This window comes from Tripterygium wilfordii, chromosome 15 (genome assembly GCF_013401445.1).
Source record: "Tripterygium wilfordii isolate XIE 37 chromosome 15, ASM1340144v1, whole genome shotgun sequence".
NCBI classification, from domain to species: Eukaryota; Viridiplantae; Streptophyta; class Magnoliopsida; order Celastrales; family Celastraceae; genus Tripterygium; species Tripterygium wilfordii.
Window position 1 is genome coordinate 13,612,374 of NC_052246.1, and position 16,527 is coordinate 13,628,900.

Sequence of the window (16,527 nt, forward strand, 5' to 3'; positions counted from 1 at the left end):
TTGGTGTGCAAAAGTTGTATTAACCCATTGTATATAGATAGGTATTTCAAAATTTTGAGTTGTATTGGTTTGTCTATGATGTATATATACACACCCATATGTATTATATACCTAAATGTATCTCCAACAAGGTGATGGAGTTGTAGAAGGTTCTGTGGTGGTGCAACATTAACTCCCACTACAACTGTACGTACGTATGATTACCTCCATTTTCTTGCAAGAAAGGACCACCAAATAGCACTCCTATTGCGCTAGTGGAAACCAAACTCAACAAAAGCAATATACACTCACACATTTGTAATTGTAAAATATGTAGCGTCGCAAAGTCACAGGCAAATTGAAATTGTACAAGAGACCATACAACCACAACCACAACCACAACCGACTTAATGCAATCATACGTGTATGATATCTACCAGCCCAACGTCATATCTTCTTCTCTTTTGTTTCCTTCAAAAACAGTTGAAATTTCAAAGCTAATCGATCCTACATTTAATTCACAAACTGATATTATTATTCCTTCTCAGACCAGTTCCTAAAGTGGGCTATGTTTGCCTTATTATTATTACCTTTGACGTTTATCCACTTTGTCTCCAAAATTTCCAAATTATGACTTCTTTCTTTCCTTCAAACCAGCCATGCTAGCGCTCCCTCGTTATTTGTTTGCACTAGCAAATTGGAAACAATATATTATATAAATAGTAGACTCTTTTCAATTTTTCAATCTTCTCTTCCAAACGTAATTACTAAATCATTGTTTCAGTGCAAGTTTAGAGAGTTAAAAGAGTATTTGAGAGTTCTCCATTGGTTTTGTTATTGTTCTCAAATATGGGTTTGAAAGGTATAGCTTTAAATATTGAAACCCTTAAATTTGTTTATGACTGATTACACTTATATTTAATTTTATGTTGATTAATGCTTGGTTTGGAGGATGTACTATATATATATACACATGTGTATGTACATATAGAGTTGCATTCTATTGTACATACATACGAGCACTTCCAATAATATCACATCAACTTCAACTCTCTTTCAAGCACGTATAATTCCACACTTCAACTCATTCATTATAGCAACTCTCTTTGTTTCTCAGGATCCAAACAAGATCCAAATAAAAAAAGGAATCCTTTCATGGCCGCTCTGGGCAGTATTTCTCAGTGTTTTTCTCCCAAGATTTACTCTCAGAACAGTAACCATGGCCAGCAACAACATCTTCGGTCCTCGAGAAGATATAGCATATGTATAAGCAAACTCTCTCCACATGTAAAGGTAGGATGCTTAGCATCTGTTTCAAGTTTAAGTGCTACTCCACAAGTAGCGGCAGAGGAAACTCTGATTTCAGTTGAAGAAGACGAGACACCCCTCCATGAAATTTGGACGGAAATTCAAGGCTGCAATAACTGGGAAGGTCTTCTTGACCCTTTGAATCCGCATCTGAGGAAGGAAATCATTCGATATGGCGAGTTCGCGCAATCCTGCTACGATTCTTTCGAAGGGGATGCCGATTCTAAGTATTGTGGTTCATGCAAGTTCCAACCATCCAGTTACTTTGAAAATATAGATATGGACAATAATGGCTACCAAATATCCAGGTATATATCTATATACTTAGTATTAATTATTCTTTTTGAAGCACGATTTAACTGCAGAGTTAGTTCTGATATGCTCCGATGCATTAATAGGTACCTTTACGCAACAGTAGACACGAACCTCCCTAATTTCTTTAGGAAATCCAAACGGAGCACCAGTCACGAAAACTGGATAGGCTACATCGCGGTTTGTACAGATGAAGAGGAGATCAAACGGCTAGGCAGACGCGACATAGTCATTGCATGGAGAGGCACAGTCACGTACCTGGAATGGATCTGTGATCTCAAAGACATTCTCACTTCAGCCAACTTTTCTAACGACCCATCGATCAAGATCGAGTCTGGGTTTTACGATTTCTACACTAAAAAAGATGAACTTTGTGAGCACTGCAAGTACTCCGCTCGCGAACAAGTTGTAGCCGAAATCAAGAGACTTGTTGGGTATTACAGAGGAGATGAAATCAGTATAACCATAACAGGACATAGCCTTGGTGCAGCCTTGTCTTTGATAAGCGCTTATGACATTGCAGAAACCAGACTCAATTGCACGAACAACAACAATGGAGCCTATGATAAAATTCCAATCACAGTCTTCTCCTTCGCTGGTCCGCGAGTAGGAAATCTCAAATTCAAAGAAAGATGCGATGAACTTGGCGTTAAAGTCCTCAGAGTGATCAATGTTCACGATAAAGTATGTGTTCTGAGTAAATTTTTTTCTTAATTTATAGAATTATCAGTTATGACAAAAATCTTGTTCAAGCAGGTACCAAAAGTTCCTGGGATTATTGCGAATGAGAAGTCAAGATTCCAGAAATACATGGAAAACATGTCATTTCCATGGAGTTATGCACATGCAGGAGTGGAGCTTGCATTGGACCACAAAGAGAGTCCATTTTTGAAGCCCAACACCGATTTCACATCGGCCCATAATCTCGAAGCCCATCTGCACCTTGTCGATGGTTACCACGGCAAAGGAGGGCGGTTCTGTTTGGTGAGTAAGAGGGACATTGCACTCATCAATAAAAATTGCGACTTCTTGAAGGAGGATTATGGTGTGCCGCCGCATTGGCGGCAGGAGGCAAATAAAGGAATGGCTAAGAACAGTGAAGGGCGGTGGGTGTTGCCGGACAGGTCGAGGGCGGAGGCTCATTCACCAGACATTGCCTACCACCTTGAACAAGTGTTCCACGATACTGCATCTAAGTCAAGAAACTCTGAATTAGAAACAGTTTAACCTTTAAATTACTGAATTGAAACAATAACTCTTGTGAAGGGGAGGACAATTTGTACAAGTTTATATTTATGAATTGTACATGATGTATGTATGTACCTTTTCTTATATATGTATTGTGGTCCTATTTTATGGTACTGCGCATGCAAATATGAAAATGATTGTGAGGGTGAGCTTGACTATAGGGGCACGGTTCTTCGTGGACAGGCCTGCCCACTAATGGAGACGTGAATATAAATGATCAGCTGAAAACATAAAATGAAGGACTTAAATTTATAAATACCAGTCGATATAGCTCTTGAAAATAAGGACGGCCTCCCACTTTTTGGGTGACAATATCAAGTACTTTGGAAAAATGAGAATTGGGGATGAGGGGTTTTATGATGTGGGTTAGTTGTCCTGTCAGGCCCAGCCCAAAAGAGTTGTTTAATTTAATTTCACCACCCAACTAAACATTCGGTCCATGAATTATATTAGCTTGGCCCATGAAACGGTATTATATATTAAATTTGGTATGGGTTTCGGAGTGCCCAATTTTATGTTGTGTATTTGTTAATTGTTAGGTAGGCTGTCCAAATTCCTCCACAACAAAGATTGGACTTTTGACTTTTCAAGTTGTTGAAAATTTCGATCAGATCTTCACACATTCCAGCTCATCATAATAGGATTTGGGGTCGTAAAATTTCCTAAATTCCTAACCTAATGGTAAAGAAAAAGTCAAACAAATTTTAAAAATAGAAAAATAAAAATGTGGTGTGGTGTGGTGTGATGTGATACAATTCATAAACCATTAAATTCAAATTTTACTCTATAATTTTAAACGAATTACAAAACCCTCAAATCCATAATATACTTAGTTTGCATGGATGCCCACCTTAGGGCAACATTATTACAAAACTTATTAAATGATCCTTTGTTGGTATGGAATTCTCTTGTTACCCATAATTTAATTTGAAAATTGAGTTCAAAAATAAAAAGAGGAGTGGATTTAAAAATAAATAAATGAATAAATTATGAACTACATCATTCTCATGTTTTGTCAAAACTATCCTGAATTATATGGAAATAATTAACGCAATTGTTTTCAAAATTCAGAATACATTTGGAAAGATATCGGACACGTTCGAGTAATTTTAGGAAATACTAAAAAAAAGTGCTTGAAAAAAATTATAAAATATGAAATGATTAAAATGTGCATCCTTTAGTTGGTTCATAGTATTTGCTTTTCTTTAAGAAGTATAAACGATTGTTGAGAAAGCATTTTAAGATTCTTTCTAAGGTAAATCCAAAAAAACAAAAAGATTCTTTCTAAGGAGATCCTAAAAGGAGCCCACAGTGCGCGTGCTGCCATGTAAATTTCACCAAACCTGCTATGAATCTCACGCTCTCTTTAAAGCATTGCACGCTTCGGTATGTAGATTTGCATAATATAAAAATAACTTACTACAATTTTAACCTTTAAATTTTAAGCAAAATACAATCCTTAAGTTCTATTTGTTTAGCATAAACTTGAGAGGTTGATTCGTGATGGTTTGGAGAAAGGGATTTGTGAGGGTCTCGAAGCTTTAAGGAAAATTAATTTTAACAAAATTCATTATTTTCCAGTATCTGTTATCAATAATTTTTGAAAGATTAATCATCTTTTATAAATAGTTTTTCAGTATTTTAAAAAATCATTATAAATAATTTTCTTTCTAGAAATGAGTTTCTTTTAAAAAAATCCATAATTCTCTCTAAAATTTACAAATTCTCCTACATTTTTATTTTTTTAAAAATGGATCCTTAGTTTTCGTTTGATTATTGGAAGCAAACTTTTCAGGAATAAGAGTTTTCGTTTTGCTAATGATTTCAATATTTATTTTTATATTCTCACAAATTGATTATTACAAGCTAAAACTCTAACAATAAATACCTACTTTAAATTTTGAATGAAAATGAAAAAAAAAAAAAACAGAGCGTGTATTCCACATGCGACATATTTAGGTTGGGGAATTTCCAAGGGAAAAACCCTTGAATCCTCCACTTTTCACTCACTAACACCGGCAGCGGCGGTAGTTTCCACAACTACACCTACCGGACCCTAAACGGCTAAAAGCCAGACTATAAAAATAGACATAAACCAGAAAGCCGAACTGCCAAACGGAGACCTCCAGAGAGAGCGAGAGATCGATCCAACGCTTCTGATCAATGGCGATCTCCACTTGTTTCTTCACAGGCCCCACTTTTTCCTCTCTCTCAAATCAGAATCCCAAGATCAGCACTCCACTCCTCTCCTCGTCCGCCCCATCAAGGTTCACACACCTTCGCCTCACTCTTTCTACCTCCTCCACCTCCATCTACCACCGACAGCCTTCCTTCATCCCGTATTTTTCCGTCAACAACAACTCTCTCTCAGGCGGAGATGGAGGCGGCGACAATAACAACAATGGCGGCGGAGATGACAGCCACGGAAATGGTGGCGGTGATGGTGGTGAGGGGCAGAACAAGAAAGAGGCCCTGATGTTGTTGGCGGAGTCGGGGAGAACCTTGGAAAGCTTGCCGAAGGACTTGGCGGCGGCGATCGACGATGGCAGGATCCCAGGGGCGGTGCTATCGAGGTTTATTGAGCTCGAGAAGTCGCCTGTGATGCGGTGGCTACTTCAATTCGGTGGATTCAAGGAGAGATTGTTGGCCGACGATTTGTTCCTTGCGAAGGTCTTCTTTGAATGCGGGGTTGGGATGTTCACCAAGGTCTGTCTATTTGTTTTGTCGTTTTATTGATTCTGCACTCTGCCGAGATGAAATGCTTTTATGATGGTTTTGCTTTGTCTTTTTCTGGATGGATGTGATATGTGTTCGTTATTTCTTTAACGGCTGTGATTTTGCTTCCTGAAACGGGGACAATTCTACTCTGATACTGGGTTTTCTGGATTCAGTGACATTTTCTAAAATCTGATTGGATTCACAGTGACATTTTCTAAAATCTGATTTATTGTGATATATGGTCGTTCTCGTGGGAGATGAAAATGGATGGCAGGAATTAGTTTGACTTCATGACAGTGTTGATGAAAGAAAAATTATGAATGGGATTTATTAAAAAGAAAGATAGGATACTTTTAGTGCATAATATTTCTACAATGTAGCATTTGTGAACCATATGCAAGACCCTAAATGAACCTTTTTGCTGGTATTTTTTTTGTATCAAGAATTGGAATTTAGCATATATATATATATATATTGTGTGTGTGTGTGTGTGTATAGTTTTTGTTGGAAACCTAAGATTCCATTGTATGACCAATTGACCATCTAGTGTGTTGATTTCTGTAGGCTGAGTAATTTAAGAAAAGTGAAACCAACAAAACATTGCTTAATTCAGGCCTTCCCATAAAATATTTTTGAAGCCCTGCCAAGCATGATATAGTTTAATACGATTTATAACTAGAAAATTTCCAGCTCTGTTTTGGATATTTAATTTGTAGTTTGCTAAAAGATGGTTAAATCGTCACAATTGTGCTTTGGTTTTAAATTTTTTGTCTTTGAGGAATGTGCTTCTCTTTCATTTTCTAGACTGCAGCAGAATATCAACGTCGCGGGGAGAATTTTTTCAACGAGCTCGAAATTGTTTTTGCGGATGTGGTATAAATCCTTCTTCCTTTTGTTTATAGTTTGGCAGATTGAAATTTCTTCCTGAAACTGTAATTTAGTTGAATGTGTGATTCATTATTTAATTTCCTATTCATTTCTTTTTCTTAGGTGATGGCCATAATTGCAGATTTCATGCTTGTTTATCTTCCTGCTCCTACTGTTTCTCTCCGGCCAGCGCTCGCAGTCAGTGCTGGATCCATTGCCAAGTTTTTCCATGGCTGCCCTGATAATGCATTCCAGGTTTTTGATTTGTCTTTAACTGCTAAGTTCGTCCTTGGTTTCTGATAAGTTTACTGATTTGTTTCTAATGAGTAAACCTCAAAACCTGTTTGCAGATTGCTCTCCCTGGAACTTCATATTCACTTTTGCATAGAATAGGTGCAATTGCGGTAAGATATACTTTTTTTTTATCTGGTACTTAGCTATTGCATTCTTGTGTATTGTAAGAAAACAAACCACTGAATCTATATTCTGATTCTTTGTTATGCAGCGTAATGGGACAAAGCTTTTTGGAGTTGGCACCGCATCATCATTGGTATGCCATTTATCTTTCTCGTAGGCTTCTTTCTTTTGATGTGGTTATTTGAGATTCTGGTGGGCTTATCTTTCTCTTTGGACCTTATGCTTCTGAAATGATTTCATTGGTAGCCTCAAAAATACATGTCAGTTACCCGGTGGAACCACTACAATATCATAAAACGAAAAAAAAAAAAAAATGTGAACTCACAATCATTCAGAGGGTTCTCAATAATCTCTCTTCTACAGATAAGCATCAAGTTAGCCAATGACAGTCAAACCTTTCTGGCTGGGCTAGCAATATAGTGGTGGTGTACAAATGTTTAAGTGACTCATATCCGTATTTATGATTGTTCCCATGTTGTATTGAAGATAAGAATTTTTATTTTTGTTCTGTTGGTGGGAAACGACCTTTGCACATATTATGTGGGGGTAAGATCCGCGTACATCTTGGTTGTCTCCGACCCCGCCCACGATGGGAGTTATGTGCCAAGTGGTAGAGTTGTAGGGTGCAAATAAGAGGTTACAAATTCAATTTCTAGAAATAGTCTTTCCACATATTACGTGGAGGGTAAACTATGTGTAATCTTGTGTGTCCCTGACCTTGCCCACCGTGGGAGTCTTGTGGACGGGTGTTGTTTACCTTTTTACCTTATGTTGGTGGAAATTCTATAGTTAATATCTCGCCAGTGAGGGTTCTAAACCAGTGCCTGCTTTCCGAACAAGTGGTCATAAATTTAGTAGGTAACTAGGTACTAGTGTCAAAATGTGCTTTCACTCATTATGCTTAGAAGATTGTGTTTATTTTCCCCTGCTAGTTATAATTGGTTGAATTGCCATTGTTTTATGACTTTTCATGTAATAATGTGATTTTTTTTCTTCTGTTTCAGGTGGGCACAGCTGTGACTAATGCATTGATTAATGCACGTAAGGCTGTGGATAAGTCTTCGGCCGATGAAGTTGAAAATGTGCCTATAGTTTCCACCAGTGTTGCCTATGGTGTCTATATGGCAGTTTCAAGCAACCTCAGGTATGTAAATGCTACCTTTTCAGACATCTACTATCGTGTACCACTGTACCACAACCGTATAACATGTAAAATTCAAAGCACTTAATTTATTTATGCTATCTTTCAAATGGGTGGCCAATATATACTGAAAACACCAACTTTGGTGCTAAAGACATAATAATATTGTGGCCTAGCATGTTTTCGCTTCTTTTTTTGGAATGATAATTAATGTGCTTCTTGGTAAGTTGACACTCCTATCTCCTTTATGTTGATGTATGGTTGCAAAGAATTGTATAAGCTTGATGTTTGCGTTCAATTTTTCTGTCTAAATATTTTGGAAATGTCTAACCAGCAAATAAATTTATTTACCGAAGAATAAGGTCTTTCTGCGTATTTTAATGTGTGGGTTCTGACTAATTTGCTACCAAACATGTAAAGGATCCGACCATTTCATTATTGAATCAATGACCCAATAAGCAGAGTAATCATTAAATTTGATTTAACCTGCGCCGTAGGGTGGTGTTATGTCAGCTTTTCTTTTTTCTCATTTTGCATTTCCATTATTTTTTTTCCAAAGTTATTACCAGATGAAAGTGATTCACTGGGTAAGATATGTGTTCATAGGATGAGTGAATTATTACTCGTCAAAGAAGGTTTCTTAAGACAATTAGAAATCTCCGAATACAAGCACCCTGTTTTTTTTATTTTTTCATTTGATGTGAATTTACTTCTGCATCGAGGGTTTTATGTGATTGACATTTATACTGAACTTATGGTTTTGTCCATCAGGTACCAAGTGCTGGCTGGGGTTATTGAACAACGGATTTTGGAACCTGTACTACACCATCACAAGGTTCTGTTGAGCGTCATTTGCTTTGCCGTGCGCACTGGCAACACATTCCTGGGTTCTTTATTGTAAGATTCTTGACCTATCTTTGACCTTTGGGATTTTGGATCATCTTACCAAATACCAACCTACCCTGCTCATGTTGTCTAACCTTGATTTTCTTTGACAGGTGGGTGGATTATGCTCGGTTGATAGGAATTCAAAAGGCTCATGATGAAAACAAGGCTTTGGAGTGATTCTTGATGAGGTCCGGATATGAACATTGTTCACCTCATTCAATACCAATTAGTTTACAAGTAGGTATATTGGAATTGATTGAAAAGAATCGAGGTATAGGTTTTTTAGGTTTCTCAAATATTTATCCCAGTTTATGTTGGTTTCGGGAAAAATGAATTGTTGGTTTTACGTCATGAAGGAACTCTTTTTTTCTTTTCTTTTTTTTAATTCTTAGCAATAACTTTTATTTCCTCATAATGCCTGATTTGATTGCTGGGGAAATGTATCTCGTTTCGACATATTAAATAAAGCTAAATGTAGTTTATTGCTTGTTCAATGCAAAGATGTACTCTATATTTGTCTTGCTTTCTCTCACAATGAAAAACTTTTTAAGTTTTAATTGTGCAAGAATCTTGCATAGTTCTTGAGACTGACTTTGGGGGAATAACAAGAAAACCATCTTAGATTAATTCCCCCTCCTACAGCGAGATTAACAGGCCATGCCTCAAAAATACTAAAAGATTTCCAACATTCCAGGCTTTTCCAGCTATGACACGACTGACTTCAAATTATACAAGAAAACCAGTAAATTAAACAAAGACAATAGTTATTGTTCCCGAGGACCATCGAAAGACTGGATCTTTCTCAGATTCCAGTGAAGGCCTTCGTGGATGCTGCGGAAGAAGTCATTTGTTGAATCCACTTGACATGCTGTAGGCACAGGCCATGGTGCCATGCTGCACACAAGGGCATCGCCGGCAGCCAATTGTTTCCTGTCCTTGCCATCAAAAGAGACCCAGGCAGGGCTTCTGCTATTGAAAGGGACTTGAACTCGGATTGTAACATGCTCAGGTAATATCAGAGGCCGAAACGATAAAGAATGTGGACAAATTGGTGTAAAGAGGATGCCAGGTACCTGCAATTGCAGAAAAAGGATCAGATGCTTAAGACATGGTTGATGGCCTAGCCATAGGAAATCAATTAAAAACATAATACTACAATATCTTTCCACTTCAACTGCCTTGCTCAAACTCCATCTTTTCATGGACGTGTTTCTTATCCGCATATTCGGGTAAAAGGTTTAATGAATGGCCTCATGGCCGCATATGGGTACTATAGGAATAGAACAGATACATATCACAGATATAGCCACTGAACATCTATAGCAAGGTGCAGGCCAAGTAAAACAAGAAAAGAGAACTTAGGTTGGAATGGGATATAGCACCAAATTCTCTTAAATACTGGAAAAGATATTCAAATATACCTGGGGATGGACCATCGATCCTCCAGCTGCCAATGAGTAAGCAGTGCTACCTGATGTTGTCGATAATATTAACCCATCTCCTTGCACACAAGTGACAAAGGAGTTGTCGCAATAGCATTCTAAATTTGTGAGGAATGACGAAATTCCACGGTCAATCGTAACTTCATTGAGAACAAGAAAATGTTCTTCAGTTTCATACTCATTTCTGGCTGAATCTCTAACAACATGACACTGCAACCGATGTCGTAATGTTATGCTAATGGGCCCCCGCAGGACTGAATCAAGGCAGTCTCTATAATGTTCACTGTCTGAAAAATGTTAAAGAACATTTTTGAGTTGTGGCATGGGAAAACTCGAGTGATTTTTTTTGGGGGGAGGGGTGCGGGTGCGGGTGTTGGGTTGGGGAAGTAAAGAAAATGCCTTCAAATCAAAATCAAAATCAAACATGTTAGGATACGGAATGGTGTCATAAAGCCAAGAGAACCTAATGAAAATGGGACAATGGGAGGAACTGGTCCTTTAAACATCGATGCTGCCTGCAACAGAAAGTAGATAATAACAGCTACTTAATATTTCAATGCACTGTTGTGCTAACTACAATTAGATGGAAATCCCATACCCAAAGAACGGTTCCATCCCCTCCAAGAGTTACCACAAGGTCCACTTTCATGTGCAGTTGCAAAATTTCAGTGTCTGAAAAGGAACATAATTCATAATTAGCTCATAGTATAGGTCAGATGCATGTCATCTAGTTTAAATAAAATAAGACATTGACAAGACCATCACATGATAGCTTGCTTAATTGAAATCCTCATTCAGTGCAATATGCTGTCACTTTTACAAGAACCAAAATGTGTATACAATAGGTCAAGCACTTGATTTTCTTCTTGAAACGCGTGTGCAATGAAAAACAGATGCTGTTTTGTCATTTTCAGATTTGGGGTACGTATTGTCGTATTGATGCATAAAGAATCAGGCAAAGAAGTAAACTTTTAGGCGGTAATGAAACAGTAGTGTCCAAGTGATTTCAATTAAGTGAAAATGCTTTGCAACTCACCATCATCCCATGTTTGCACAAAGCTGAAGTAAGATGACTCTGTCAGAAGTTCACCTCTGACACGTGGTTCGACATAAATATTCAACCTTTTATGCTCTTTCAACCATCTGGGAAATAAAAAAGAAAAGTTAGTGTTAGACATTTGCTAAAATGAAATCAAATAGCATTTAACCACGTAAAGATAAAATTTAATAGGACGAAAAGTAATCTAAATTGATTCAAAGTAGAGACAAAAAGAAAGAGAATCAACAGGAGGATTTTTTCTACAAAAGGAAATTGTGCCTGAATTGCTGTTATTTTGATACATCTCCATAAGCAGCAAACTGTGAATGTCATGATACTATCAAAGCATCAATAGTGAACATATTCAAAAACATTCTGGAAAAATGTATATTTCAACGACATACAAATGCTGGTAGCTTGTTCACACATGAATGAAATGATATGCCATTACTTCAGTCTTTATAACTAATGCATAAGCTCAGCTCTTACAACAGAAATGCATGATACCCCAAGGCAACATCTTAGAATAGAGGTTATACATAATTTAGCAAAATGAGCTATTCCAGCCAAATATGTGAATTTATGCAGCTGACTACGGAATATTGTTCGGAATAAAGGCTTTGATAACCGTAACCCATTTGGGGGGCTCAAGGGTTAGGGTTTGCTCAGCTGATGGATGATATAACTACCCCATCCCCTGACCTCTTGCTACCTTATCGTGATCACGATGATGATGAATAATAAGAATACCTTTTTGGTGTCATGCATGTCGTGTCATCTACTCATACTAGTAGTATTGCAGTATGAAACTAAATGATTAACAAGAACAAAAATCAATTAGACCGGTAACATAATGAAAGAAACTTTCAGCAACACAACAGCATGTGATTTATATAGAAGTCACTCCTTATATAAAATCATCTTTCTGAAACGCAAGATGCAGAAACCAAGTAAATTTAGTAGCAACACCTGATCATTTCGGCACATAGAATGCGAACTGAAGTAGAATTTGGTTTGGTCAAAATAAGAACAGTCTGTGGACAAGATTCCCACTTCAACGATATCTGCAATGGCATTGGGAATTAGTCAGGTGTTCTCTCTTTTTTTTTCTCCTTTTCTTTTTTCCTGGTGGGGGGGGGAGGGGTGTTAAATAGCGAAAAGCCTCGTCTATGTTACCGAGCGAATAATCACATTTCAATTTTAAAAACTGATCCTATGAATTATGAAGAGAGAATCCTGATTATCAATAAACAAAAACAATAGTAAAATGCCACACCAATACGTATATCACCCCCAGAGTAGACGTAGGCAAAAGATTCCCTAGTTGACAGATGGAAAAATGACCTGTTTACTGCTGCGCTCTGCGGTTGTTATATTTCCTCTTTCAAATGACACAACGTCATGCTTGTGCTGATCGCCGTTTTCGCCTTTGCAACACCATGAAAGTTTAAACGATGCCTGTTCCAGGAAAAAAATTTCAACAGTAGGTCACTTAATGAGTTTTTGCATGATCAACTTCTCAGAGAAATTTGAGGAAGATTTTTGCTTTATTCAAATACATGAAATGGTCTACCTCAATGTTCAACACATAACATGAAAACCAAGAAAGAAGGGGAACTTGTCAAAAATCACAAAGACTAGTGGCTCAGAGTCCAAATTTGCAATGATTTGACGATAGATGCAATTTAAGGACAAACAGTCCACTATAATAGTAGAATTACCTTTCGCATCATTTTGTTTACCATATTGGAATCGGAATCAGAATCAGTTCCCCCATCCCGAAGAACCTCGTGAGAGCATATTCCATGCTCCATACAACAATTTTTGGATCGTTCATGTGTTTGATTCCACATTACATTATTGTTGGTTGAGTTCTCGATTTTCCTCTCTTTAAAATCACGATCACACTCTCCTTGTATCTGCTCTGTTTTATAAGGAAGAGAAGTAAGAAGAGCAGCAGCAAAGATATCAATGAAGATGAGGCCAAGCCAACAGGTGAAAAAAAAATGCAATAAGTAGCAGCGGTTAATTAGGAAGGAAAGTAAAGTTTGCGACAGTCTTAAAGGAAAAGATACATACAATTGCCCCAGAATTAAATTCTAAAATCTACAGGAGTAGTGTTGTTTGCCGCCAAAATAAGCCCAAGTACAATAAGCTATATTGTTAATTTCACCTATACTACAGTAGCTCGACAACAGTTATGCACCGTCATGTCCAAGCTTCAGTTTACATTTAACACAGTGTTAGCTTCAGTGAACATTTAACAAAGTGCCAGAGCTGTTTCCAAATGTCTATCATGATAAACAAATCAGTTACCAAACATCATGTAAAGTGGGGCAGCAAAGTGTCATCAAATGGGAAGCTGTGAAAGCCCGCTTATCCACAAAAGGGCTTGCCCACGAGTTAGCGAAATGGGCTGCAGAGGTTCAACGGCTGCAGAGGTTCAATGGACTGGACGCGTTACCAATAATATCTTGGAGATGAAAAATGATTTGCACCTACTTTGGCTGTGACCCACCCTAATACTCATGTTATATACCTCTTACAAAATGAAGTATCATGGGGTAAAATTAGAGGTCTAATTAGTCCTAAATTAGTGATCAACTAGGCACTACTTTGACAAGTGGGGTACAAGAGCCTAAACAATTTGATCCAAAAAGAAGAAGAAGAAGTAAGTATGAAATGCTTATCCAGAAAATGCCAATGATATTTTCCTTCAATGGCAAGGAAAAAATATTTTCCACAGAGAAGCAAAATAAGAAAGAGAAGAGAAATGATTAAATCCTCTCCATGAGAGAGATTAAGGAAATGCATTACTCGAAACTTATAGATGTCAAAGAGTGATTTCAAAAAAAAAAAAAAAAACCTTATTAACAGTCACTCATATATTCAAGCTATAAGTAGGATGAAATTTACTAATGAGCATAATATAGACAAAACACTGTACTATGAACATAACTTTAGTAAGAAAATATTAAGACGTTGTAAAGAGTACAACGATATTATACCACTTGAGAAATGGTAAGAATTAATCTCGTAATTTATTGCTGAGCAATCATGACTGATTGCAATTCATTTTTACTCCAATCCATTGAATAGAATGTCTTAGGAACTCTTTATGGATCTTGCGCCATCGATTATTCTACAGGCCAAATCTTTACTTGATTGAAATTTCAAACCTAAAGAAATCTAACTACTACAAAATAATTAACTTCATATTTTTTAAACATTAGTCAATTATATAAAATATTATGATTGGTTGCTGATTTTACAGGGGTGGGAGGAGATGAGAGTACATTAATAATCAGTTTTTTAATCAGTATATCATAATTAAATATGAGATACAGAATGTGTAACATTGCATGTATCAATATATGCATATTGTTCAATCATTAAAAACCTCTATGCTCCAACTGCAGATTCCGACCCCTCTCTAGTTCAAATCGACGCTTCCATTCGGCAGCCTCAGCTTGAGCAGCAGCCTTTCCTTCAGCAGCTCGTCTCAAAGCCTTTGCAACAGCTGGAGGAGTGTTGATTCATGTCAGATTTAGTAGGCATCACGAGTCCGGAAACAAAAAAACTTAAGCACTAAACACAAGCTTACTTCTTAAAGCCTCGGAGAACTCTATAAGATGTTCGTCAGTTCCCTGAACCGGAGTTTGTTGAAGAAGTTCCTGCACTGCCTTCTCAGAATGGGTTAGAGAATTTGAATCAGGATATCCATTATCTGGCTGCATATATGAAATACTTTCATCTCCATGCTCACAGGAATCCTATCAGTGCAGAAGCAGAGAAATGCTTAGATGAAAGAAAACAACAGAATGAATATATCTATATCTCTTTTATGGAGAGGAATTATAATACTTGGATGCGCATTATATGCTGCATAGCTGGATATAAAAAAGAAAGAAATTTCAGTTTTATGGTAAGATATCATTGCTTCTTCTTAATATGGTTATTTTGGTACACACGTATTTTGCTTCATACACCAAAAATATAGACATCAACACAAACTAGTTAATCTTAGGGTTCTTAAGTTCTGTATAAGCGGAATGTGAAAATCTCCACCATTTTCAGTCAAGGTAACTGGCTTGTTAACTGTTACATTTGATGCCTACCCAAGATTCAAAATACGTAAAGGCCTCACCGGCTTTCAGAATAGCTAGAAAATACACCAAAGGTACATAAATACCACAATCCCTTCATTCCCGCTTTTCTTTTTGCCTTAAAATCATTGAACACGGGAGGGTAAACCAAGAAAAGTATTGGAATACATCAATGTCAACCAGTAAAGCAATGAAATCATTTATATAATTTTTAATGGCGATCTGATCGCACCAATGGCTGTCTGGTAGCACCATAAACTAAGATTAGGCAGTTCAATTTTCGTTTCTCGAGTTCAGTACATAAATGTGCCACCTTCATCACCGTGAGTGCACCATTTTAAAATTTGTCAAACTGACCTTATATATCCCACAGATTAGACGGTACTATGACTAATCAAATAAACAAAAACATCCAAACCTAGAGATCATGTTCTCCAAAATTCTACAGCTATAAGCTAACGGCCTCCAAATTTGAAAGTCCAAAGATATTGAAATTGATAGGAGATTGAAAATCACAGACAGAAATATCAGCTCAACAAGGAGACCAAGCCAGCAAACACAATCAACGATTCACAAATACTACTCAGTACATGAAATACATACACGGAGAGAGATCCAATCCCTAATCAGAAGTCAAATGAAAGTCAACAAAATACATGATCACAGCTGGACAAAAAGGGAGAGCGAGAGAGAGATTGGGAAGAATTACAGTTGAATTCAGCTTGCTATGAGCCATGTCTGACTAATCCGAGCTGAGAAGTGTCCAAGGAATAGTGAACGAGAGACACGGAGAGCACTAAATTAAGCCGTTACTGCTCCTTCTGCCATTTCAGATAGAGAGAAAGATGCGTAGTTGTGAGGCACGTATATATAACGGGGGAGAGGAGAGAGAGATTGGTTGGGGTCCACAGAAACGCGGGGAGAGTCGGATATCACCGTTGATGTTAGGTTTTTTTTTTTTTTTTTTTATGTTAGTTTGCCATTGACATGTATCCCCTGCCAATCATCAAATTGGATTTCTTGTTTGCCTAAAACTATACGAATATGTTACTAGCTTAGTAG

The 16,527-nt window shown here is 37.2% G+C and overlaps 3 protein-coding genes across 4 annotated transcripts; 2 read left to right on the forward strand and 1 right to left on the reverse strand.

Moving 5' to 3' along the window:
* Positions 1 to 1,134: 1,134 nt before the first annotated feature.
* LOC120016354 (phospholipase A1-Igamma3, chloroplastic) lies at positions 1,135 to 2,923 on the forward strand. Its single transcript, XM_038869091.1, has 3 exons — positions 1,135 to 1,595; positions 1,686 to 2,283; positions 2,356 to 2,923. The coding sequence occupies exons 1-3, from the start codon at positions 1,135 to 1,137 to the stop codon at positions 2,824 to 2,826; spliced, it is 1,530 nt and encodes a 509-aa protein (XP_038725019.1). The 3' UTR covers positions 2,827 to 2,923.
* A 1,941-nt stretch (positions 2,924 to 4,864) lies between these two features.
* On the forward strand, positions 4,865 to 9,360 carry LOC120016351 (protein RETICULATA-RELATED 4, chloroplastic-like). The gene is made up of 8 exons (XM_038869089.1): positions 4,865 to 5,553; positions 6,370 to 6,438; positions 6,556 to 6,687; positions 6,783 to 6,836; positions 6,938 to 6,982; positions 7,854 to 7,993; positions 8,762 to 8,887; positions 8,989 to 9,360. Exons 1-8 carry the CDS (start codon positions 5,011 to 5,013, stop codon positions 9,053 to 9,055), a joined length of 1,176 nt encoding a protein of 391 aa, XP_038725017.1. The 5' UTR covers positions 4,865 to 5,010; the 3' UTR covers positions 9,056 to 9,360.
* A 22-nt stretch (positions 9,361 to 9,382) lies between these two features.
* LOC120016350 (NAD(H) kinase 1-like) lies at positions 9,383 to 16,328 on the reverse strand. Of its 2 annotated transcripts, XM_038869088.1 has the most exons (12): positions 16,175 to 16,328; positions 14,964 to 15,132; positions 14,760 to 14,879; positions 13,081 to 13,283; positions 12,704 to 12,817; positions 12,329 to 12,423; positions 11,357 to 11,463; positions 10,919 to 10,992; positions 10,757 to 10,835; positions 10,300 to 10,607; positions 10,035 to 10,095; positions 9,742 to 9,951 (listed from the first exon to the last, which is right to left on the reverse strand). In XM_038869088.1, exons 1-12 carry the CDS (start codon positions 16,199 to 16,201, stop codon positions 9,884 to 9,886), a joined length of 1,425 nt encoding a protein of 474 aa, XP_038725016.1. In that variant the 5' UTR covers positions 16,202 to 16,328; the 3' UTR covers positions 9,742 to 9,883. The 2 variants fall into 2 exon arrangements, with proteins under 2 accessions (XP_038725015.1, XP_038725016.1); XM_038869087.1 differs by lacking the exon at positions 10,035 to 10,095 and having other exon boundaries at positions 9,383 to 9,951.
* Between the last annotated feature and the right edge of the window lie 199 nt (positions 16,329 to 16,527).

Excerpts from the sequence above, each read along its gene's own strand:
- LOC120016351 (XM_038869089.1), top strand. The coding sequence starts at position 5,011 with ATGGCGATCTCCACTTGTTTCTTCACAGGCCCCACTTTTTCCTCTCTC. Across the intron at positions 6,439-6,555 it reads AAATTGTTTTTGCGGATGTG|GTGATGGCCATAATTGCAGA; the intron begins GTATAAATCCTT and ends TCTTTTTCTTAG. Across the intron at positions 7,994-8,761 it reads GCAGTTTCAAGCAACCTCAG|GTACCAAGTGCTGGCTGGGG; the intron begins GTATGTAAATGC and ends TTTGTCCATCAG.
- LOC120016354 (XM_038869091.1), top strand. The coding sequence starts at position 1,135 with ATGGCCGCTCTGGGCAGTATTTCTCAGTGTTTTTCTCCCAAGATTTAC. Across the intron at positions 1,596-1,685 it reads AATGGCTACCAAATATCCAG|GTACCTTTACGCAACAGTAG; the intron begins GTATATATCTAT and ends ATGCATTAATAG. Across the intron at positions 2,284-2,355 it reads TGATCAATGTTCACGATAAA|GTACCAAAAGTTCCTGGGAT; the intron begins GTATGTGTTCTG and ends TTGTTCAAGCAG.
- LOC120016350 (XM_038869087.1), bottom strand. The coding sequence starts at position 16,201 with ATGGCTCATAGCAAGCTGAATTCAACT. Across the intron at positions 15,133-16,174 it reads ATAGCAAGCTGAATTCAACT|GATTCCTGTGAGCATGGAGA; the intron begins GTAATTCTTCCC and ends CTGCACTGATAG. Across the intron at positions 9,952-10,299 it reads GATCGATGGTCCATCCCCAG|GTACCTGGCATCCTCTTTAC; the intron begins GTATATTTGAAT and ends CTGCAATTGCAG.